We start from the raw sequence: 20,891 nt of genomic DNA, 5'->3' as shown, positions 1-20,891 counted from the left end.
CAGAGCTGCAGAGAGACAGCCAGAGACAGAGAGATAGCGGGAGACAGAGAGTAGAGGTAGAGTCCGACACAGATGGAGACTAACAGAGAGACAGAGAGACAGTGGGAGACAGAGAGTCTAACAGAGACACAGGCAGAGATTGACAGAGACATAGAAACTCAGGGAGAGGCATAGAGACAAAGACACAAAGAAACTCAGAGAGGCAGGGTCTGAAATAGTGATGAAGATAGAGAAGCAGAGACTAGAGGCAATGGAGAAGATACAGAGCAATGGGGAGACAGAGATATAGAGAGCCCTGAGGAAGTGAGGGAAGAAGGGAGAAAGACAGAGAGGCACAGAGAAAGAGAGAGAAACTGAGGCAGAAAAAGGGAGAACCATCAAGAACTACACATTTGAATTAGTTCACTCAGTGGGGTCACAGATCTCTCTTCCCAGTTATTCTAGCTGTGTCAGAAGACTTAAAAGTTCAATACTAGCCTGGGCCACAAAGAACAACCCAGGAAGTCCTGTGCCTTTCTTTTCTGTCTCCCAGGAGCACTGTACACTTCTTTCTGTGCTTTTGAAGACATTTCTTTTCAGATAGTAGCTGAAGCTGGAGGAATACCCTTTAGACCCAAGGAAAGACTTCCCTGAGAAGTGGGGGCTCCTGGTTGCAGGCAGGAGTTGGGCTTTCCCTCCCTTCTTCATCAACCCTAATTGCCAAGATGTCACTGTGGGGGTGGTGGGATTAAGCAGACGGTGCCCTTCCCCCAGCCAATGTCACCTCCTGTTGCCCAGTGAGTCCCCCACCTTCCCTGGGATTACCCTTCCAGATCCAGGCCACAATAGATGACATCACTCCCAGCCCAGGCTTAAAGTCGCCCCGTGTGAGGGGACCTATTTCCTCTAGCCTCTGCTGTCTGATGACACCATCCAGTACCTGAACATCCAGGAGAGTCCCCATTTCTCCTTTCCAAAGGTGAGTCTTTCCAGGAGAGGCTGCGAGAATATTTTATTCTCACCCATGTTTGACATGAAGATGGGTCTTGTGATGCTTTCTGAACAGATTAACATAGGGTAGAGATTCCAGCAGGTGTTCAGGGAAACAGGTCACTTAGGACCATGATAGGAGGGAGTAAAGTCATACCAGTTGGGGACTAGTTGTTGGGATCCAGGAGTGGCTTTAGGATGAATGGATTTTATACTCTGAGGACATTCAGAGGTGGAATGTCTCATCTAAGCACACATCCATGGTGTGTGAGCATGTTCATGTGTTTGTGTGTATGTATGTCTACAATGTGTGTGTGTGTCCATGTGAGAGAGCAACCTCGGAGGACAGAGATAGACATACTGGTTGTCTTCCTAAATACTTCCATTTGCTATTTTTTCCTAGACCTCTCTATGTAGACCAGGCTGGCCTTCATCTGATGGATCTTCCTGCCCCTGCCACCCAAGTACTTAAGGTTAAAGGTGTTCACCACCACACCCAGCCTATTTCAGACAAGGTCTTTCACTGAACCTGGATCTCCCTGTGGAGCAGAGGCTGGCTGGACAGTGAGCCCTGTGTATCTGTTTGTCCCTGTTCCCCCAATGCTGGGGTTATAGTGTGCCCAGCTTTTATCTGGGTGCTGGGGTTCTGAACTCAGATCCTCACGTATGCACAGACAGTGCTTTATCTGTTGAGTCTTCTCCCCATTCCCCCGAAAGAAACCTTTTACATTTAATTTATGTTTTTTGAGAGGGAGTCTTTTGGAGCATAGAGTGGTCTTGAACTTGTTCCGTAACAGAGGCTGGTCTTGAACTCCTGATCCCGTGTACTACTGCTCCCGCTTGTTTTTTTTTTTAACTCTTTGTGATTTTTCTTCTCTGTTTGTAAGGTATATATTCATTATATAAGTATACATGCATATATATTTAGTGTGTGTGTGTCTTCTGACTCCTTTGTTGAAGTCAGATGACAACTTGCTGGAGTCTGAGTCAGTTCTCTGCTTCCACCATGTTTGATTCTTAGGAATCAAACTCAGGGTTTTAGGCTTGGTGGCAAGTGTCTTTATGGTTGATCCCTCCTGTGGCCCCTGAGATTTCCTCTTCGTTTGTGTATATACCAATACATAGATCATCTCTCCCTGGAGAACGCTGGTTCTTTTCACTGCCTGGCACTTGGGTGCTATTTGACTGTTGACAGGATGGATCCCTGTCCTATTAGATTGTTTATTAGTTAAAACACGGGCTGGGGCTGTAGCTCAGTCAAAAGATAAGCGCTAACATGTTCTACACAGCTATTTGCTCACATACAAATGGGAAAAAAATTACACTTAACATTTTTCTCTTTTTTCAAAACTATTTATATTTTTATTCACTTTACATTTGGATCACAGCTCCTCTCCCTCCTGTCTTCCTCCTCACATATCCCTTCTCTCTTTTCTCCTCCCCCTTCTCCCTCAAGAAGGGGAGACTCCCTTGGATACCACCCCACTCTGGGACATTTCAGCAGTTCTAGGAACATCCTGACCCACTGAGCCTCATCCAGGGAGTCCAAACAGTGGGGAAGGGGATCCAATGGCAGGGAACAGAAACCGAGACAGCCCCTGTTCCACTTGATAGAAGAACCACACGAACACCAAGTTGCACATTTGCTACAGATGTGTGGGTCTAGGTCCAGCTCCTGCATTGAGCTGAACATTTTGAGGCCAATGTGGCTGCTAATTTCTGTTCAATGCCAGCTCAACATAGTAAACTGGAATTCTTTCTCTGAGGTCGAGAGCAGGGCTGATGGCTAATGTTTCTAAGGACGCAAGTTACAGACGTTGAGTTTTGAAGGAAAACACCAATATTACTGACATTTTTTTGTTTATTTTTTCCTCAATGGCTGAGGCAACTCTTGTAGTGTCTGTGGTCCAAAAAATTACAGAGACATGTAGCAGGACATAGTGGTATATGCCTTTAAATTCTAGCATTCGGAAGGTAGAGGCAGGCAGATCACTGTTGGTTTGAGGCCAGCCTGGCCTACAGAGTAATTTCTAGGCTAGCCAGGACTTCATAAACTTTATATCAAAGGGAAACCTTGTCTTTATAAAAATGTGGGAGTTGGCTGGCTCAGTGGTTAAGAGTACTGGCTGCTCTTCAGGGAGACCTGGATTCCCATTCCAAGCACCCACAGGGGGGCTCACAGCTGTTTGTAATTATGGTTCCAGGGCACCCAATACTGCTTTCTGGCTTCTTCTGATGGTACCAGGTGTGTTTGTGTTCATAGAAATACATGCAGACAAAACACTCATATACAAAAACACCAACACAAAGAGAGTAACAAAAAAAAAATCCCAGAAACAGCAAAGTTTGATATTACTGTTGCATCTGTCTGTCTATCTATCTATCTATCTATCTATCTATCTATCTATCTATCTATCTATCTATCTTTTAAAAAGATTTATTTATTTAATTTACTTTTATGGGTACACTGTAGCCGAACAGATGGGATTGAATTTTTAGGATCTCTGCTCCCCAGTTAACCCTGCTCTCTCTGGTCCAAAGATTTATTTATTATTATACATAACTACACTGTAGCTGTCTTCAGACATGTCAGAAGAAGGCATCAGATCTCATTACAGGTGGATGTGAGCCACCATGTGGTTGCTGGAATTTGAACTCAGAACCTTTGGAAGAGCAGTCAGTGCTCTTACCTGCTGAGCCATCTTGCCAACCCTGGTTTTTTTTGTTTTTTTGTTTGTTTTTTGAGACAGGGTTTCTCTGTGTAGTTCTGGCTGTCTGGCTGTCCTGGAACTCACACTGTAGACCATAGACCAGGCTGGCCTCGAAATTCACCTGCCTCTGCCTCCCAAGTGCTGGGATTAAAGGTGTGTGCCACCACGCCCGGCTCTGGTTTGGTCTTTTGAAACTGAGTTTCTCTGTGTAGCACTTGGCTGTCCTGGAACTCATTCTGCAGACCAGACTACTTCTGATCCTTCTACTTCCACCTCCAGAGTCCTGGGATTACAGGAGTGCGTCATGATGTTACTGTTTCTTCTTGTGTGTGTGTGTGATGTATGCATGTAAGTGTGCGTGTATTTTTGAATACGCCTGCATATGTAGAGGACAGAGGATAACATCAATGTTTTTTTTTTCTTTCCATTTTTTATTAGGTATTTAGCTCATTTACATTTCCAATGCTATACCAAAAGTCCCCCATACCCACCCACCCCCACTCCCCTACCCGCCCACTCCCCCTTTTTGGCCCTGGTGTTCCCCTGTTCTGGGGCATATAAAGTTTGTGTGTCCAATGGGCCTCTCTTTCCAGTGATGGCCGACTAGGCCATCTTTTGATACATATGCAGCTAGAGTCAAGAGCTCCGGGGTACTGGTTAGTTCATAATGTTGATCCACCTATAGGGTTGCAGATCCCTTTAGCTCCTTGGGTACTTTCTCTAGCTCCTCCATTGGGAGCCCTGTGATCCATCCATTAGCTGACTGTGGGCATCCACTTCTGTAACATCAATGTTTACCTCCATTCCCTCTGCCTTGTTGCTTTCAGACAAAGTCTCTCAGTGAACTAGGCACAGGACATTTTGACAAGGCTGGCTGCGTAGCTTGCTCTTGGGATCCACCCGTTTCTGCCCTTCCTAAGGCTGTAGTTACAGGCACACAAAGCCACGCCTGGCTTTTTACATGGTAGCTACAAATGTGGACTCAGGTCCTCATGCTTTTGCAGTAAGCACTCTTGTCCACTTAACCATTTCTTCTGTTCCCACCCCACCTTACTTTCTAGACAAGGTCCCATGTATCCCAGGGTAGCCTCTAACATCATAAGTAGCCTAGAATGTCATTGACCCTCCAAGCCTCCACCTTCTGAACTGTAGAATTACAGGTGTGTGCCACCATACCCAGTTTATGTGATGTTGGGGACTGAACAACAGGGGCTTTGCACATTCAAGGCAGGTACTGTACCTGCTAACCTGTACCCTGAGCCTCCTGTTGTCATTGTTGGATAGGGTCTGCTTACGAATCCCAGGTTGGCTTTGAATTTGAGTCAACCCTCTTGCCTCAGGCTCTGAGTGCTGGGGGGGGGGGGCAGATGTGAGCAAGCTTCCACACCCACATAGTGAGGGAGGAGGAGACAGAAGGGTATTAGCGAGGTGTGCTGCTTAGAGGTCAGAGAACAACGCGCAGGTGTCAGCTCTTTCCTTCCACCATGTGGGTACTGGGAAACAAACTCAGGTTGTCTGGCTCAGCAGCAGGTGCATTCACCCATTGAGCCATCTCACTGGCCTTATTGTGTGTGTGTGTGTGTGTGTGTGTGTGTGTGTTTGGGGAAGTGTGCACACCTATTGGGACATAAGCTGACTTACTCTATGACTTTCAATACTATTATTTTGCGACTTGTTCTCTCACTAAGCCAGGATCTGGGCTGATAGTCAGCAAGCTCTGGTGAGCTCTTGTGACCCTCTCACACATGTCTTAGGGTTCATGTGGTCAAGTCTGCCTCCCCCACTTTGTATTTTGAGAAAGAAGAATCCTTCTCTGTAGCTCTGGCTGTCCTGGAACTCACTATGTAGATGGAGATGGCCCAGAATGCCAAGAGATTCACCCACCCACCTTTGCCTCATGGGTACTGGGATGTAAGGCCTGAAGCACTATGCCCAGCACACTGACTCGGGTGCTGGATATGAACTCATGTCCTTGTGATTGTGGTGTGACAACTGTTCTTATCCACTGAACTACCTTTCCAGCCCACGCACTAGCATGTATTATTATTATTGAAACATATTCTTTGTGTATTTGCACATGAGTGAGGGTGCCAACCGTGGCCAGTGGAAGGCAATGCCTCCCTTGGAGCTAGAGTTACTGGCAGTTGTGAAATCTCTGATATGAGTGCCAAGAACTGAACTTGGGTTCTTGGAAGAGCAGCAAGCACTCCTAGCCATTGAGGCAACTTTCAGCCTCTGCACCCCCAACCTTTTTAGAATATGTTTTTATTATTAAAAATGATGTGTATGTGTGTGCACATGTGTGTTTATGTGTGTGTGCTTGTGGGTAAGAGTGTGTATGTGTGCAGCTGCCTTTGGGGGCCAGGAATGTACCCAATGTGGGAGCTAGGAACTGAACCTCGTCCTCTGAAAAAGCAATGAATGCTCATAACTGTTTAGCCATCTTTTCAGCCCCTTCTCTCCTCCTCCTCTTGTTTGTTTTTTGAGACAAGGTTTCTCTGTGCAGTCCTGGCTCTCCTGGAACTCAATCTTTAGACCTGACTGTCCTCAAACTCAGAGGTCCACCTGCTTCTGCCTCCCAAGTTCTGGGATTAAAGACATGTGATACTACATCCGGCTCCAGCCCCTCTTTTTTTTTTTTTTTCGAGACAAGGTTTCTCTGTGTAGCCTTGCTGTCCTGGAACTTTGTAGACCAGGCTGGCCACAAACTCAGAAATCCGCCTGCCTCTGCCTCCCAAGTGCTGGGATTAAAGGTGTGCACCACCACGCCTGGTTCCTCTTTTATTTTTTTAAAATAAATATTTGTTTATGTGCATGTGTTTGAATGTATGTATGTGCACCATGTGCATGCAGTGTCTACAGAGGAAGAGGAAATTTGATGTGAGTTACCTTGTGGGGGCTGGGAATAGAACCCCGGTCCTCTGCAAGAACAGCCACTGCAGGGCTGTCTTTCCAGACCCTATACATTATATGTTTCAAATTAGTGCCTTGTTTAAAAATTATAAACAGTGGCATAATGTGCATGTTGACAGCACTGGCCTTTATTCTTTGAATATACACTGTATATAGTAAATATGCTCATAAACTTTATATATCAAATGACACTAAATACAAACATAACAAACATTTATATGATCTATTATTATCTATAATTTGGATATACAGTATATGTAACACTTTTTTTTTGGTTTCTCAAGACAGGGTTTCTCTTTATAGCCCTGGCTGGCTGTCCTGGAACTCATTTTGTAGACCAGGCTGCCCTCGAACTCAGAAATCCGCCTGCCTCTGCCTCCCGAGTGCTGGGATTAAAGGCGTGCGCCACCACCTCCGGCTCAGTATATGTAACACATGCACTTAGTATCAAAGTGTGACTTTGACAGTAACCTCAGTATTTGGGATGTGGAGGCAGGAGTATTGCTATGAGTTTGAGGACAGTCTCGGCTAGTAAGTTCCTGTCTCATTAATGGTACATCCAGGAGATAGTTTATTCAGTAGCCTGCTTGGTTTTTCCAAGTATGAGGATCTGAGTTTGTTTCCTAGAAGCCAGGTTAAAAAAGTGGGCACATTGTGCTTATAATTCCAACACTGGTGAAACAGAAACAGCTGGATCCCTGTGACTTGCTGGCTAGCTATCCTAGCTTACACAGTGATTTCCAGACTAGTGCGAGACCTGAGGAGGTAGACTGCTTGCCTAGCATTTGTGAAGACCTGGGTTTGATATCCAGCACTCCATAAACCAAGTATGGTGGTACTGACTTGTGATCTTAGCACTTGCGAGCTGGAGACAAGAGGTTATTCTCAGCTATTTGGCAAGTCTGAGGCCAACCTGAGCTATATAAGACCTCTCAAAAATAAAATGAAAAAAAAAATGAGGTGAGTAGCTTGATCAATAAATTTGGGGTTGAATTTTAGCCTCCCCTCCACTTGCACACACACACACACACACACACACACACACACACACACACCATACATGCACACATACAATTCCCTTCATATACACAAACACACACACACCCTCATACAAAAACATCCCTCTACACTCCCCTACAGACACACACTGCACTCACAAACACGTACATACAAGCACACACACACATACACACACAGCCTGGGAATGATGGTTAATACAAGTGATCTCAGCACTTGTGAGGTAGAGGCAGGAGGGTCAGAAATATGAAATCAACTTTGGCTACAGCCTTACCTTGGCGAATTTAATGTCAGCCAGGGTTACATGAAATACTGCTGCACAAAGTCAAAAAAGTTTTTATTTATTTATTTATTTACTTATTTTTTATTTGGATGTTGTGGCTTGGTCTACAATTGAGTTCCATGCCAGCAGCCAGGGCTATAGAGGAATTTTAATCTAGCAATATGGCTACTCTGGCAAGGGATCGTACCCAAAGAGATAGGTCTGTGTGATCTGGCTGGAACACAGACACACCCTTAGTACACTCTTTTAATCCCTTTGGCTGGAATATAGACAAGCCCTTAGCACGTACCTTTAATTCCAAATAATGATGTGTGAATTAAGTGGCTGATAAAGTGATGAATCAGAGAAAGATTTGACAGAATGAGTCAGATATAGGATATGTACAACTCTCTTAAGAACTGACAAGAAGCCGGGTGTGGTGGCGCATGCCTTTAATCCCGGCACTCGGGAGGCAGAGGCAGGCAGATTTCTGAGTTTGAGGCCAGCCTGGTCTACAAATTGAGTTCCAGGACAGCCAGGGCTACACAGAGAAACCCTGTAAAAGAACTGACAAGAGGGGGCTGGAGAGATGGCTCAGTGGTTAAGAACACTGACTGCTCTTTCAAAGGTCCTGAGTTCAAATCCCAGCAACCATATGGTGGCTCACAACTTTCTGTAGTGAGATCTGACTTCTTCTTTTGGAGTGTCTGAAGACAGCTACAGTGTACTTACATATAATAAATAAATAAATTAAAAAAAACAAGACAAGAAAGAGGCTACTTAAGAGCGGTGTGTTTGAGGCAATTCAGCTGAATGCAGCAGAGTTCAGTTGAGTTTGTGCAGTTTTGTCAGTGAAGTCAGTGCAGCTCAGTTCGTGGAGTTCAGAGGCAGTTTTTCCAAGAAGAACAATTCGGTCAGAAGCAAGAGAGAAGCCAGTCTGAACCAATCAGCTTGTAGAAGCATTTGAGCCAGACAGTTGAGTTGAACCATCCAGCCAGAGTTCAGGGAGTTCAGAGAGAGCTAGAAAGGATGAACTTATTCAGTACTATATCTCAGAGGCTGAAATAGGCCTAAGTTGAGCAGGTGGAGTCTGGAAGTCAAAGCCTTCCAAGTCTGGGCTTGCAGAAGATTGGATTGTATGGAGGCTTGGAGCTTCCAGGCCTAGGCCTAGGGATAATTAGATAGAAACACTCTGGGCTCAGCCCAGGTTGTGTATTCACACACCCTGGGTACAGCTGTCATCTCATCACTTCATTCGAGGAAATTAAAGTGACAATTACACAGGGCTATATACTGAGGCCCTGAAACTTATTATGTAGACCAGGATGGCCTCAAAGTCACAGAGTTCTGTCTCCTCAGTTAGAAAATGAATGTACCACAACACTTGGCCTCTAAAAATGTGTGTGTGTGTGTGTGTGTGTGTGTGTGTGTGTGTGTATGAGAGAGAGAGAGAGAGAGAGAGAGAGAGAGAGAGAGAGAGAGAGAGAGAGAGAGAGAGATTTTGATGGGCAAGATTGGTTGGATCCCAAAGAAAACCTGAAGCAGGATGTGAGTCTGTGAGTCTCAGTTTGTAAATGCCCAGGCACTGGGCAGAGTAGTCTGTTGGACACCCTGTTCTCTTGTAGGTGCCCTCATCTGGGCCACAGTCTCTGAAGATCATGATGGCATATATGAACCCGGGGCCTCACTATTCAGTCAATGCCTTGGCTCTGAGTGGCCCCAATGTGGACCTGATGCACCAGGCTGTCCCATACTCAAGTAAGTATGTTCTCCTTTCCACCTCCAGTCTGTTTTTTAAGACCTTCTGAGGTTCATTGCCTTCAGGAGAAAAAGCATTCATGGGGTGGAGGGGGGCAGTAGGACCTTGTACCTGCTCTATGTCCATATGCAAAGGAGTTTGGCATTCCAGGGACTTTTACATGTTCCCCAGGAATTCAGAGGAGTATATAGTCATGACATTGACTACCTCTGGAGGGAGGGGAGGGGAAGGGAACTGGTTTGGAAGCAGAATCAATAGGATTTCCATCTGTCTGTAAAGTTTTTTTCTTTTCTTTTTCTCTTTTGGAGTAGAGGTTTTTGGGCTGGAATCCAGGGCCTTGTGGCTTCTAGGTAGGCACATTAGCATGGAACTATGCCCCATCATAACTGCAGGATTCTAGGCAGGGGCTCTACCACTGAGCCATGCCCCCAGCCCCTCACTCTATAACTGAACATGTCCCAGACTCTTGACTCTAGACTCTAGAGTGCTGAGATTGAAGTCCTTCACCATCATGTTCTACTATGATACACTATTACTTGACATATCTCTCATCTCTTGTCTTTCTCTCCCTCCTTTTCTTTCTCTCTCTCTCTCTCTCTCTCTTTCTCTCTCTTTCTTTCATTTTCTTTTCCCTCCCTTCCTTCCTTCCTTCCTTCCTTCCTTCCTTCCTTCCTTCCTTCTTTCCTTCCAACAGGCTCTCACTATGTAGCCCTGGCCTGGAACTCACCATATAGATCAGGTTTCTTTACAAATTCTCAGAGTTCTGCTGGTCTCTGCCTCCTGAGTGCTGGAATTAAAGGCAGGAGCCACCTGATCTAGCCTTTCTTTTTCCTTGAAGGACAAATAAAACACTATTTATTTTTGCATGAAGGGTAGGGAGCAGGGGGCATGCTTGCCATGGCTCCCTTGCAGAGGAGTTGTTTTTTCCCTTCTACCACTGGGTCCCAGGTATTGAACTCAGGTCCTCAGGCTTATACACAAGTGCCTATACATGCTGCACTATCTTGTTAGTCCCCCCCCCCTTCTCTTACATTAAGTTGAACCACAGAGGCTTACCACTTTTATAAGCAGAAGTCATGGTTATTGACAACGTCATGTTTCAACAAAATATATCTTTGAGCATAAAGTTTCAAGAGAGGCATCTGGTACAGTGACCCTTGCCTGTAGTTCCAGAGATTTGGGAGGCTGAGGTAGGAGGATCTCTTGAGACCATGATTTCAGGGCTAGCCTGGGCTATGTAGTGAAACCCTGTTGTAATGAAAGAGAGGGGGAGGGATAAAAGGAAGGGGAAGAGAAAAGGGAGGATAGGAGAGAGAGAAGTAGGAAGAAAGGAGGAAGGGGAGAGAGAGGAGGAGAAGGAAGAGAAGAAAGGGAAGGAGGGGGTAGGAATGAAACAAGAACAAAATGGAAGGGCAAATTCTTGTAGGGCTAAAACCAGTTTCTGTCAGTGAATGAATGACTGGAACACAATTCCTCAATTCCTCTGGGGACTGAGCAGCCACTAGGAGGCCAGAGAATCAATCAAAGCTCCTTGTTTAGGCTGATGGACGTGAAGAAAGGTCTTTGGGACAGGTATTCCTCTGTACCTCATGGCCTCTGGCGAGCAGACCTAGCTATCCTGAGGGTTCTTTAATTTGCCCCCGCTTAGGTGCCCCTAGGAAGCAGCGGCGGGAGCGGACCACATTCACCAGGAGCCAGCTGGAGGAGCTGGAGGCCCTGTTTGCCAAGACCCAGTACCCGGATGTGTATGCACGTGAGGAGGTTGCTCTTAAGATCAATCTGCCTGAGTCCAGGGTCCAGGTAGGATGATCTGCTCCCTGGACCCCTCATACCCTTACTGTAACTTTCTGTGGGCCTGTGTCAGATCCAGAGTGGATGAAAGAGAGAAGCCAAGGGTAGCAGCCATATTTATGAAGTGGTCTAAATGCCCCTCACGTTCCATATGTCACTCTTCTTATATGATGCCCTGTGTATGCCAGGTGTATGCTCTACCACTGAGCTACATCCCTAGCTTTGGTATTATTATATCTATATGTAAAATTGCATGCATATGTGTACTATGAAATTGGCTGTATCATGTATCATGATGGCATGTATCTATGCATATATGTACTTATGCATAGATACATGATTGCATGTATGATATGTGACTATAATGCATGTATGATTACATATACATAATCATGAGTAGGAGCATGTTAATATAATGTGTTCATACGTGCATGACTGTATGTATGATATGTGAGTATAATGCATGCATTCATAAGCAGGAACAAGTAAATATAATATGTTCATATGTGTATGATTACATGTATATATGTGAGGACAATACACAATTGCATACATATTCATGGGATCAGGTGGGTGGCTGAATGCATGTATGTGTATGTGTGTGTGACTGCATGCATATTATGTGAGAATAATGTATGATTGTATGTATGCATGTGTGATCAATCAGGTAGGTAGGTGATACATGATGACTGGTATATGCATGTAGTGTATAATTGCCTGCATGTATGATATGTGTGTGTGATCAGTGCATGTAGGTTTCTGTGTGCACGTGTACATGCATGATTGGACAGGTACACAGATCATGGACAGAGCTGCCCTATCATTGGATGCAGAGTGGTGATGTGTGGGTCTTACCATCAGCTTTGTCTGCTCTTGGCATGTGAGTTCACTCCCCTTCCCCCCATATTTCCTCTCTCTATCTAGGTCTGGTTCAAGAATCGTAGGGCGAAATGCAGACAGCAGCGACAGCAGCAGAAACAGCAACAGCAGCCCCCGGGGGCACAGACCAAGGCTCGTCCTGCGAAGAGGAAGGCAGGGACATCCCCGAGACCCTCTACAGATGTTTGTACAGATCCTTTGGGCATCTCAGATTCTTACAGCCCATCTCTGCCTGGCCCCTCAGGTTCACCTACCACAGCAGTGGCCACCGTGTCCATTTGGAGTCCAGCCTCAGAGGCTCCTTTGCCTGAGGCCCAGAGAGCCGGCCTAGTGGCTTCTGGGCCCTCTCTCACCTCAGCCCCTTATGCCATGACCTATGCCCCGGCTTCTGCTTTCTGTTCTTCCCCTTCAGCTTATGCATCTCCAAGTTCCTATTTCAGTGGGTTGGATCCCTACCTTTCGCCCATGGTGCCCCAACTTGGGGGTCCGGCTCTCAGCCCCCTCTCAGGCCCCTCTGTGGGGCCATCCCTGGCCCAGTCCCCCACCTCCTTGTCAGGCCAGAGCTATAGCACCTACAGTCCTGTGGACAGCCTGGAATTCAAGGACCCCACAGGCACCTGGAAATTTACCTACAATCCCATGGACCCTCTGGACTACAAAGATCAGAGTGCCTGGAAGTTTCAGATCTTGTAGAAGGGGCTTCATATCCCCCCTTCCAGCGGAATCACTCTTTCTGGACTCAAGCTGTCTCCTCCAGCTTAGATTCCAGGAGAGTAGCTCTCAGCAAGCAACAGCAAGTAGCAATCCTGCCAAAGGCTGTGAACCATTCAGCCTCAGGTGTTTCCTACCCTCAGCTCCTTTAGAGAGCTTAGCCCCTTTACAGCATACCCCAAGCAATGAAAGTGGCTCCTTCCTCTCTCAAGACAGCCCAGCAGCAGTCAGTACAGGTCATGACTGATGTGCATATCTGATGCTTTTCCCCAGTCTTCCGTAAAGGTGCTGAGAACTTGCTCTGGAGAAAAAGGAAATCTGTCTTGCAAATGACTTGGAGAATGTTTGGCTTAGAACTCCGGGTGCCCTGAGCCAGGTGTGTTGACTGACTCAATGGTCATAATCCCAGCATGAAAGAAGATGAGGCAGGAGGATTGCTGGGAACTTGAGGCCAGCCTGGACTACAAAGTGAGACCTCCAAATTCATTTGGAAAACGTATACAGTTAAAGTTAATAAACATCAGGTTTACATGGTAGGTTTAGGGGATCATTCATTTGAACATGTATATATGATTTAAATGTATATATGATTTATGTGTCTGTCTGTGTGTTACAGACATGACCACTAAACTGAGCTGGGATGCTGTGGCTTGTATAAAAACAAAATGCAAAAGAAGCTTGATGTGGATATTGGGGAGGACTTGAAAGATAAATAGAATGTTCTAGAGCCCAAGATGCCCCCGTCAGAGGTTCCTAGGGTTAGATTGAGGGGGCACAAGTGATGAAGTCTTCCAGATGCCTATAGGAGTTGAATCTCAAGAGGCTGGAAGTCTTATTCATGGGTATACCTGGGTAAAGGACTTTTAGAAATCCATAGAGTATGTCTAATGTCTTAGTTAGTCTTAGTCCAATGCCTTTCTATTCCTGCACAAACATCATGATCAAGAAGCGAGTTGGGGAGGAAAGGGTTTATTTAGCTTATACTTTTTACAATGTTGGTCATCACCAAAGGAAGGCAGAACTGGAACTCAAGCAGGTCAGGAAGCAGGAGCTGATGTAGAGGCCATGGAGGGATGTTACTTACTGGCTTGCTTCCTCTGACTTGCTCAGTTTGCTTATAGAACCCAAGACTACCAGCCCAGGGATGGCACCACCCACAAGGGGCCCTCCCGTCTTGATCACTAATTGAGAAAATGCCTTATAGCCGGATCTCATGGAGGCATTTCCTCAACTGAAGCTCCTTTCTCTGTGATAACTCTAGCTTGTGTTATCAAAACCAGCCAGTACACCCAATATTCTTTTTAAAAAAGATTTTATATGAGTACACATTAGCTATCTCCAGACACACCAGGAAAGGGCATGGATCTCATTACAGATAGTTGTGAGCCACCACATAGTTACTGGAAATTGAACCTAGGACTTCTGGAAGAGCAGTCAATGTTCTTAATTGCTGAGTCATCTCTCCAGTCCATGGACATATTCTATTTCATAAACCAGGAGTGATGGCACATGCTTGTGATTTCAACACGAGGGAGGTAGAGGCAGAAGGACAATGAGTTCAAGGTCATTCTAGGCTACAATGCAAGTTTGAGGCCAGCCTGGGCTACATAAAACCCTGTTGCACTCCCACCCCTGCAAATCCTTCTTTCCAAGCCACAAGGCTGATAAGGCAGATGGACATAGAATGAGGAGGTCAGGAGTTCCCCTCATTTAATGTTAGCTTCTCTGTTCTCTTCTTTCCTTCTTACTAGCCTATCAGGTCTCCCTTCCCTGGCTACCCAGAGTGAAACTGATTAAAAATGTGGATCCCACTTACATCTGGGTGTTTTTTTTTCCTCTTTGTTTCTGTGTGATTTTTTTTTTTTTTTTGGGGTGAGGGGCAAACTTGTTTAGGTAGAAAGAAATTAAGATTTGCTTTGTCCTTTCTGCCCATAGTGTGCTCCTGGATATTTTCTGTTTGGCAATGCTTTTCTCCGTATCTTCTAAAAGTCAGCTAAGGGGGAACACAGGACCAGGGCAGCTAGAGAAGGCCTGGGATCCCAGCCTGGGAGCTGAGGAGGAGGATCTCAAGTTTAAGATCTGCCTAGGAAACTTAATCACAGATACTTTTTAAAAATTTTTATTTTTTCTTTCTTTTTTTTCATTTTTATTAGATATTTTCTTCATTTACATTTCAAATGCTATCCCAAAAGTCCCCTATACCCTCCCCCCAACCCTGCTCCCCAACTCACCCACTCCCGCTTCATGGCCCTGGCATTCCCCTGTACTGGGGCATATGATCTTCGCAATACCAAGGGCCTCTCCTCCCATTGAGGATGACTAGGCCATCCTCTGGTACATATGCAACTAGAGACACAGTTTTGTGGGGATACTGGTTAGTTCATCTTGTTGATCCTCCCATAGGGTTGCCGACCCCTTTAGCTCCTTGGATACTTTCTCTAGCTCCTCCATTGGGGGCCCTGTGTTCCATCCAATAGATGATTGTGAGCATCCACTTCTGTATTTGCCAGGCACTGGCATAGACTCACAAGAGATAGCTATATCAGGGTCCTGTCAGCAAAATCTTGCTGGTATATGCAATAGTGTCTGGGTTTGGTGGTTGACTGCCCCACCGGGGGATCCATTCCATACACAGATATGTTTTAAAAGAGTGTAGGTCAGGATACAACACCTGCCTAGAATCTCCCAGTGAGGGGCTGAGGGTGTGGCTCAGTGGTAGAGTCCCTGCCTAGAATCTCCCAGTGAGGGTCTGGGGGTGTGGCTCAGTGATACAGTACTTGTCTAGAATATTGAAGGCCCTAGGTTCAGTTCCTCATAGAACAAAAAGAATATAAGTCAGTTCTAACTGTAGGCATCATCACAGCAATGCCCCTCCTAGACATTATAGGCGAGGAACCTGCAAGGGGTCGGGAGTCAGTTTATCCACCATGTCCTACATCTGGTAGAACTTATTGGTCCTTTCTTCCATTAAAAAGAAATTTATGTGTATGGGCATTTTTGTCTACATATGACTGTGTACTGTGTGAGGGCAGTGCCTTTGGAGACCAGAGTTACAGTTACAGAGGAATATAAGTGGGTATGTGCATACTGGGAATCAAACTTGGGTCGTCTGGAACAGCAACCAATTCTCTCAACCATTGAACCATCTCCCCACCACACCCCTCTTCTTTTATAAAGGCAAGGATTTGCTACCTAGGTATGGTTGGCCTCAGACTCATAGCAATCTGACTCCCATCTGCTGGGATTACAGAGAGCTGCTTGTTCTTCTGTACTTTCTGGCCATCTTCCTTCCATTATTTGCATTTTTGTCTTCACCACTGTAGCTTATTGTTTCCCCCTTCCACCCCAGGCATTCTGTTTCCTGTGTCCCTGGACAGGACTAATTTAGTAAATGCTCCAATCCTCTTAGGACAACAGTCCAGCCTCAGCAGAAAGGCAGGGGAATTATGGAGGATTAGGCTCAGCCTCAGGACTTGTGGGGGAGGGGACTCTGTAGGGACAGCCATTTTCTTTTTAAACTATACGACATCTGTTCGTCCCATCAGTCCTGCACGAACACAGCTCTATTTATGTGCATCATAATGATACAAACCACCGGCTTACTACTTATTTGTGTGCATTATTTGTGTTGGTGTGTACATGTCCTGGTGCTTGCACATGCAGAGGTCAGAGAAAGACACTCTGCCTCCCTGCTTTTTTTTTTTTTTTTGGTTTTTCGAGACAGGGTTTCTCTGTGTAGCCCTGGCTGTCCTGGAACTCACTTTGTAGACCAGGCTGGCCTTGAACTCAGAAATCCACCTGCTTCTGCCTCCAGAGTGCTGGGATCAAAGGTGTGTGCCACCACGGCCAGCACTGCCTCCCTGCTTTTTGTCTCTTAGATTTATTTATTGTATTTAATGTGATTGAGTGTTTTGCCAGCATGTAGGTATGTACACCATATGTGTTTAATGCCCTCAGAGGCTAGATCAGGCCCAGAAAAAAAATTAAATTACACTGATGTGTGTGTGTGTGTGAGCACAGTGAGAGTGGAGGTCAGAACACAAGTTTAGGTTAGGGAGTTGCTTCTTTCTTCATGTCATGATGGAATGGTTGGTTGCTAGGATTGATGGGAAGAATTTTACCCACAAAGCCATCTTGTCAGCCTGCAAAGAATCATGTCCCGATATTATCTAGATTAGAGAGGTCACCAGTGACCTGGAAAATATGACTGGAACTAACTTCACAGAACATACAGGTCACAACTAAGGCCATTCTACCCCGAATGCAACATATCTTGTCTGGTTCTTTGAAGCTAAGCAGTTAGTAATTAGTACTTGGGAAGGAGAACACACAGGTCTGACCAGTTTGGATTCTAGAGGGGGCATAGATGAGACTCCCACTTCCTGAGAGCATCTTGCTCAGACCAAAGCCACATTAACTAATCTTTAAAAGGATTTATTTATTTTGCTTGACATGGTGGGCACACCTTTAATCCCAGCATTTGGGAGGCAGGTGGATCTCTATGAGTTCAATTCCAGTATGGTCTACATATGAAATTTTAAGACAGCCAGGGCTTTATAGTCTAAAGATAAAAGACTTGGGAGCTAGCTGCGGCTCATGCCTCTGATCCCAGCACTCAGGAGGCAGAAGCAGGTGGATAGCTGTTAGTTTGAGCCAGGCTGGTCTCCAGAGTTTCAGGACAGCCAAAGCTACACAGAGAAACCCTGTCTCCAAAAACTCAAGACAAAACAAAACAAAACAAACAAAAACAAAAAACAAAAAAAACCAGATAAATTATTCTATTCTTTTTTTTTTTTTTGGTTTTTCGAGACAGGGTTTCTCTGTATAGCCCTGGCTGTCCTGGAACTCACTCTGTAGACCAGGCTGGCCTCGAACTCAGAAATCCACCTGCCTCTGCCTCCCCGAGTGCTGGGATTAAAGGCGTGCGCCACCACGCCCAGCTTATTCTATTTTCTTGTATTTGTCTCTTTGATGTCACTATTGGTGATTGAGCTCAGGTTGTTTCCCCAAAGGCTGGGCGAGCGCTCTGCCTCTGAGCCACATGCCAGGGACGCTTTCTTAACTGTGTGTTAGGTTTTGTACTGAATCTCCATCCTCCCTACTACAGGTCTGCAGTCTTAATCAAGAAATTGAAGCTCCTGTTCTCTTCTTTGTACAGCTGGGAGTGACTAAAGTCTTGAGTAAAACGGAGGGGTTCTAAGAATGGACTGAAGGCAGTTCAGTTCCTCACAAGGAGATGGCACTAGCTGTCACCCAGATACCCATTTATCCCAGGGACAATTTGTGAACAGACATCAGGCCACCTTCAAGGGATTGCTTTGAGCCCTCTGTGTAGGAGCTTGGGGAAAACTTTGGGTAGAGACCATGGAAGCTCCAGTGATCATCGGGAGCAGAATGGGGCTCTGAATGGCCCAGGTAGTGGGAGGGTAGCTAGAAAAGGTGACAGGCAGGTAGATGGAAGACTGAGCAGACTCTTGCCATTCAAGAAGGGGTACCCAGCAATGAGAGGCAATGAAGAGGACCCCTAGGCAGCAGGCTGAGTAGAGACCCATTTCCTGAGATGGTCACCAACCAGTGGAGATCAAATTTCTTCTGGGCCGGAGCCCCCAAATGGCAGTGCCAAGGCTCTGTTGGTTTCTCAGTTCCCAAGCAAACTACCACTAAATATATCTGCTCAATAAAGAAAGATGTCCTCAACAGGACCAGATTTCCATAGGATGGAGCTGCAGACTGAGTGGGGCCATGGGATGTGAGGGTGTTTTAGTTGAGGTTACTATTACCATGACCAAAGCAATTTGGGCAAGAAAGGGCTTATTTGGCTTAGGTTTTCATATCATTGTTCATAATCGCAGGAAGTCAGGGCAGACACCTGGAGGCAGGAGCTGATATAGCCATTGGGGGAGGGGTGCTGTTTAATGACTTGCTCCTCATGGCTTGCTCAACCTGTGTGTGTGTGTGTGTGTGTTTTAAAAGATTTATTTATCTTATTTTATGTATATGAGTACACTGTAGCTGTACAGATGGTTGTGAGCCTTTATGTGGTTGTTGGGAATTGAAGTTTTAGACCTCTGTTCTCTATGGTCAGCCCCACTTGCTCAGGCCCAAAGATTTATTTAATAAATAAGAACACTGTTGTTGTCTTCAGACACACCAGAAGGGGGCATCAGATCTCATTACGGGTAGTTGTGAGCCACCATGTGGTTGCTGGGATTTGAACTTAGGACCTTTAGAAGAGCAGTCAGTGCTCTTGTTTTTTTTTTTTTTAAGAATCTAGGACCATCAGCCCAGGAACCAAGGGATGTAGAGATGACACCATCTCACAAAAGGCTAGACCCTCCCCTATTAATCTCTAATTGAGAGGATGCCCTGCAGGCTTGCCTGCAGCCCGACCATATAGAGGCATTTTCTTTTCTTTTCTTTCTTTCTTTCTTTTTTTTTTCTCTGTGTAGCCCTGGCTGTCCTGGAACTCACTCTGTAGACCAGGTTGGCCTCGAACTCAGAAATCCGCCTGCCTCTGCCTCCCGAGTGCTGGGATTAAAGGTGTGCACCACCACGCCCAGCTAGAGGCATTTTCTTAACTGAGGTTCCCTTCTCTTAAATGGCTTTAGCTTGGATCCAGTTGAAATAAAACTATGCAGCACGGGGCTGGTGAGATGGCTCAGTGGGTAAGAGCACCCGACTGCTCTTCCAGAGGTTCTGAGTTCAAATCCCAGCAACCACATGGTGGCTCACAATCATCTGTAACAAGATCTGACGCCCTCTTCTGGAGTGTCTGAAGACAGCTACAGTGTACATATATAATAAATAAATAAATAAATCTTAAAAAAAAAAAAAAAACGAGTGTTACTTTAAAAAAAAAAAAAAAAAAAAAAAAACTATGCAGCACAATTTATCCCCTGTCAGCTTCACACACAAGCACATCTCCATCAAGCCACAACTTTTCCTCCCTCTTTCATCCTCAAGATCACACGTTAAAAACATAACGTACTTTTAAAAGTCTTGCAGTCTTTACAAATTCAAAGACATTGAAAGTTCAGTTCCTGTAGCACCTGTGAGTTAGAGGCAGGTGGATCTCTCCGAGTTCAAGGCCAGCCTGGTCTACAAAATCAGTTCCAGGACAGCCAGGGCTGTTACACAGAGAAACCTTGTCTTGGAAAAAAAAATTTAGTCCCTTTAAAATATCCAGTCTCTTTCTTAATTTAAAAAAAATATACCCCCAAAACAGTTTTCCTTCCCTTCTGTCCTTCCAGGCCCTCTGTCCCTCCAACCCCCGCCTTCTCCTCATCTATTCCTCTTCCATTTTTCTTCAGAAAAGGGCAGGCCTCCCAAAGATATCAAACAGCCATTGCATATCAAATTGCAGTAAGACTAGGTACCTCCTCTCCTTTCAAGGCTGGATGAGGCAACTCAGGAAGAGGGAAGCATCCTCAAAGCAGGCAGCAGAGTCAGAGACAGCCTCCCTCCACCCTCCCCCGTTCCCACTGCAAGGAGTCCCACATGAAGACCAAGTTACACAACAAGTGCAGAAGTCCTAGGTCAGTGCCATGTATGCTCCCTGGTTGGCGATTCAGTCTCTGTGAGCCCCTATAGGCCCCGGTTGGTTGATTCTGTGGGTTTTCCTGTGGTGTCTTTGACCCCTCTGGCTCCTACAATCCTTTCTCTCCCTCTTCCACAGGATTTCCCCAAACTCTACCTAGTGTTTGGCTGTGGTCTCTCCATTTGTTTCCATCAGTTGCTGGATGAAGCCTCTCTGATGACAATTGGGCTGGGTACCAATCTATGAGTATAGGAGAATACTATTAGGAATCATTTCACTGATGTTTCCTTCCCCACAATCTGTATTTGGTTCTATAGTAGGTCTCTGGGCAATCCAGCCTCT

The 20,891-nt window shown here is 45.6% G+C and overlaps 1 protein-coding gene across 2 annotated transcripts; it reads left to right on the top strand.

Moving 5' to 3' along the window:
• Positions 1-818: 818 nt before the first annotated feature.
• On the top strand, positions 819-14,827 carry Crx (cone-rod homeobox). Of its 2 annotated transcripts, none has more exons than NM_007770.4 (4): positions 819-958; positions 9,498-9,630; positions 11,280-11,431; positions 12,347-14,827. In NM_007770.4, the coding sequence occupies exons 2-4, from the start codon at positions 9,531-9,533 to the stop codon at positions 12,992-12,994; spliced, it is 900 nt and encodes a 299-aa protein (NP_031796.1). In that variant the 5' UTR covers positions 819-958; positions 9,498-9,530; the 3' UTR covers positions 12,995-14,827. The 2 variants fall into 2 exon arrangements, with proteins under 2 accessions (NP_031796.1, NP_001106801.1); NM_001113330.1 differs by lacking the exon at positions 819-958 and adding an exon at positions 8,389-8,500.
• The last annotated feature ends 6,064 nt before the right edge of the window (positions 14,828-20,891 follow it).

The sequence above is a fragment of the Mus musculus genome, chromosome 7 (genome assembly GCF_000001635.26).
Source record: "Mus musculus strain C57BL/6J chromosome 7, GRCm38.p6 C57BL/6J".
Classification (NCBI taxonomy): Eukaryota; Metazoa; Chordata; class Mammalia; order Rodentia; family Muridae; genus Mus; species Mus musculus.
The sequence above is the reverse complement of the archived record's forward strand: the minus strand, read 5'-3'. Positions and strand labels throughout refer to the sequence as shown.